Source organism: Mandrillus leucophaeus, unplaced genomic scaffold (assembly GCF_000951045.1).
Source record: "Mandrillus leucophaeus isolate KB7577 unplaced genomic scaffold, Mleu.le_1.0 Scaffold24, whole genome shotgun sequence".
NCBI lineage: Eukaryota > Metazoa > Chordata > Mammalia > Primates > Cercopithecidae > Mandrillus > Mandrillus leucophaeus.
Window position 1 is genome coordinate 3,908,500 of NW_012102476.1, and position 3,098 is coordinate 3,911,597.

The 3,098-nt window shown below is 57.5% G+C and overlaps 1 protein-coding gene across 1 annotated transcript in view; it reads right to left on the bottom strand.

Moving 5' to 3' along the window:
- The window catches only part of PRSS36 (protease, serine, 36), an 11,321-nt gene extending 9,780 nt beyond the window's left edge, over positions 1-1,541 (bottom strand). Inside the window, exons 1-4 of the mRNA XM_011982555.1 lie at positions 1,452-1,541; positions 1,141-1,176; positions 908-943; positions 519-681 (exon numbers count right to left, since the gene is read on the bottom strand). Of these exons, the coding sequence (XP_011837945.1) occupies positions 519-681; positions 908-943; positions 1,141-1,176; positions 1,452-1,488 (272 nt within the window). The 5' untranslated portion in view covers positions 1,489-1,541. The remainder of the gene's footprint in view (positions 1-518; positions 682-907; positions 944-1,140; positions 1,177-1,451) is intronic.
- Between the last annotated feature and the right edge of the window lie 1,557 nt (positions 1,542-3,098).

The following is a 3,098-nucleotide window of genomic DNA, read 5'->3' on the forward strand; positions in this document are numbered from 1 at the left end:
GCTCCACTTGGCTGTAGTTGACTGGCACCACGATGGCGGCCACTGCGCGGGTGTGCGCGCCGTCCAAGGGCCCGTCCTGGGAGTGCACGCCCAGCAGTACTGACCACTCGGCCGCGGGCTCCAGCGTCCCATTCCTGCGCTCGGCCGGGGCAGTAGGAGGTTAGGTTGACCCTATGGAGGGGGCAGACCCTCGTGGGGGGAAGGGGCTCAGAGCCAGAGGGGCAGGTGCTATCCGATCCAGATTTGGTGCTGATACTCCTCAAAGGGGAAGGGCAAATCCGATCTTGAGGTGGTGGTGGGGGGTCATTGGAAAGCTGGGATTCAGACTCGGATATTCAGTGGAGTGGTGGGACCAGTATGGCAGCCTTGCCCCACTCAGAACCATGATGCCTTGAAGAGCACCTCGCTTTGGGGACAGCTCGGCTCCAAATTATGAAGTGGGGCGGGAGGAGGGGATTAACTGCGGGGGCGGGGCTGGCCTTTGGCGGAGAGGGGCTGGGTCCAGGGCGAATACTCACGTCATGAAACAGTGAGCAGCAGAGAGGACCCAGGAGGGGGCGATGAGGGAGCCCCCGCAGATGTGGCCACCCCCATGGTGCAGGCTCACCTGCCAAGGCCAGGTGCCCGGCTGCGCGTCTGAGCCCCCCACGATGCGGGCCGAGGGCTCAGAGCGCCCGCAGTCTGCAACGGGGAGCCGTGGAAGCCAAAGCCCACCTCAGGTTCCCCACTCCAGAAGCCCAGGTAACTCAGCACGAAGCCCCGTCCTCCACCCATTTCAGTTTGCCCTCTGAACAAAGAACATAGAGGACCCAGGCTTGTCTACATTTCTGGTCTTTTCCGCCTCCCTCATGGCCTGACCAGCCTTAGCCTCCTTTAAGGTCTGAGGGTGCCAAGGCCTCTTCCTTACCCAGATCTTCAGGTTCTTCCTGGGTGGGACTGAGAGCTGGGAGCCAGAGGGTAAAGAGAAGAGGACACTTGTGACTTCCAGACCTGCACCGCCCAGCCCCACTTCCTGCTCTCCAACCCTCGACCCTATCTTCCCAATTCTCTGTCTCTTCAGCAACCCCTGCCAGCATCCATGCCAGTCCTCTGGTCTTTTCTGCCTCTGCACGTGACTTTCCCCCAGTCCGGCTGCCTTACCTGAGTCCTGGAAGGCTCCTGGGATGGGACTGATGACTGGAAAGACAGAGGCAGGCAGGAAGAGGCTGGTGACTCGCACTCAGTAGATGCCTTCCCTGACTCCCTCCCCTAGCCTCCTAGCCTCCTAGCCTTCGTCTCCCCAGGGCACCCAGGCCTCCCTCTCCCTCCTCTGATACACCCTCGCCTTCTGCTGCCTCACTTCCTTCCTTCTGACGTCCTCCTCCCCACACGGAACCCAGGAATCCTGCTCTTCAGTCCCCCAGGTGCTAGGACCCAGGCCCTTTGCAGCCACTTCTGTCCCCTGAGGTTACCAAGCATCACAACAGGGAGGAGCAGGTGCCTGGCCATGGCGTTAGAGTCAGAGGAGGCACAGCCAAGTGAAGGTCTGCTCCCTGCAGGGCTCTGTCACTGCCCAGGCAGCCCGTGACTCCTGATGGTCCCAGGGGCAGCCCCACCCTCCCTGGCTGGAGCCCATCTCTGGAAATCTGAGAGGATCTGGGGCTGGAAGGAGGAAGTTGGGGAGCCTGAAGGCCCCACCCAGAGCCCTGAGCACATCTCACATCTCTGGAGGCCCAGGGTGGGGGTGGAGGACAGGTGTCCTAGCTCCAGGACACCTGTTGGGTGGGAGAGGGAGGGATGAAAAACACTGTAGGCAAAGGTCAAAGAGGAGGACAGTGTTCTGGGTCCTTGATGAGCAGTGGCCCTTAGGACAGGGGAAGTGGCCCCTCACGGGCATGACTCATCGGAGACCTCACCTCTGTTTGGGGTGCGGCTGCCCCAGTGGCTTGGCCTTTTCTTCTCACACAGCTCTGGTTACTGGAGCTGCTGGCCAGGTCCAGGACAGGAGCCCTAGGGAATTCAATCCCATCCCAACAGAAGGACCACAGATTCCAGCAGGTTGGGCAGGGCATAGGGACCTTGGGAGGGGGCTGGGCAGACTGGTGAGGTTGAAAAAGCCTCCACCCTGCTCTGTGTTCCAGTGACAATGCTCTCAGCTGCCCTGTCACTTACTCTGTGTGACTTTGGGAAAGTCACCCAACCTCTTGGTGTGTATCAGTAAGAGCCCATTTAAGGGACGTATGACTTGGCCGAGCACGGTGGCTCACTCCTGTGATCCTAACACTCTGGGAGACTGAGGTGGGAGGATTACTTGAGGCTAGGAGTTCAAGACCAGCGTGGGCAACATAGCAAGATCCCATCTCTACAAAAAACTAAAAAATACAAAAATTATGAACGGCAGGGCTTGGTGGTGCACACCTGTATCCCAGCTACTTGGAAGATGAGGTGGGAGGCTTGCCTGAGCCTGGGAGGCCGAGGTTGCAGTGAGCTATGATTGTGCCACTGCACTCCAGCCTGGGTGACAAAGCGTGACCCTGTCTGAACAACAACAACAACAACAACAACCACAAAAATAAGAAAAATAAGAAGAAAAAGAGGAAAGAAACATATGACTCTTCAAAGAGGAGTTGAAAAGAGTTTAAGGAAGAAACTATAGAGGTGTAGGCAGGGTCAAAGGAAACCAAAGAGGCCAGGTGGCTCATGGCTGTAATCCCAGCACTTTGGGAGGCGGAGGCGGGCAGAGCACCTGAGGTCAGGAGTTCAAGACCAGCCTGGCTAACTTGGCAAAGCCCCATCTATACTAAAAACACAAAAATTAGCCGGGTGTGGTAGAACTCACCTGTAATCCCAGCTATTAGGGAGGCTGAGGCAGGAGAATCGCTTGAACCCAGGAGGTGGAGGTTGCAGTGAGCTAAGATCGCGCTGTTGCACTCTAGCCTGGGTGACAAGAGCAAAATTCCATCTCAACAACAAAAAAAAGGAAACCAGCCGGGCGCGGTGACTCACGCCTGTAATCCCAGCACTTTGGGAGACCGAGATGGGTGGATCACGAGGTCAGGAGATCGAGACCATCCTGGCTAACACGGTGAAACCCCGTCTCTACTAAGAAATACAAAAAT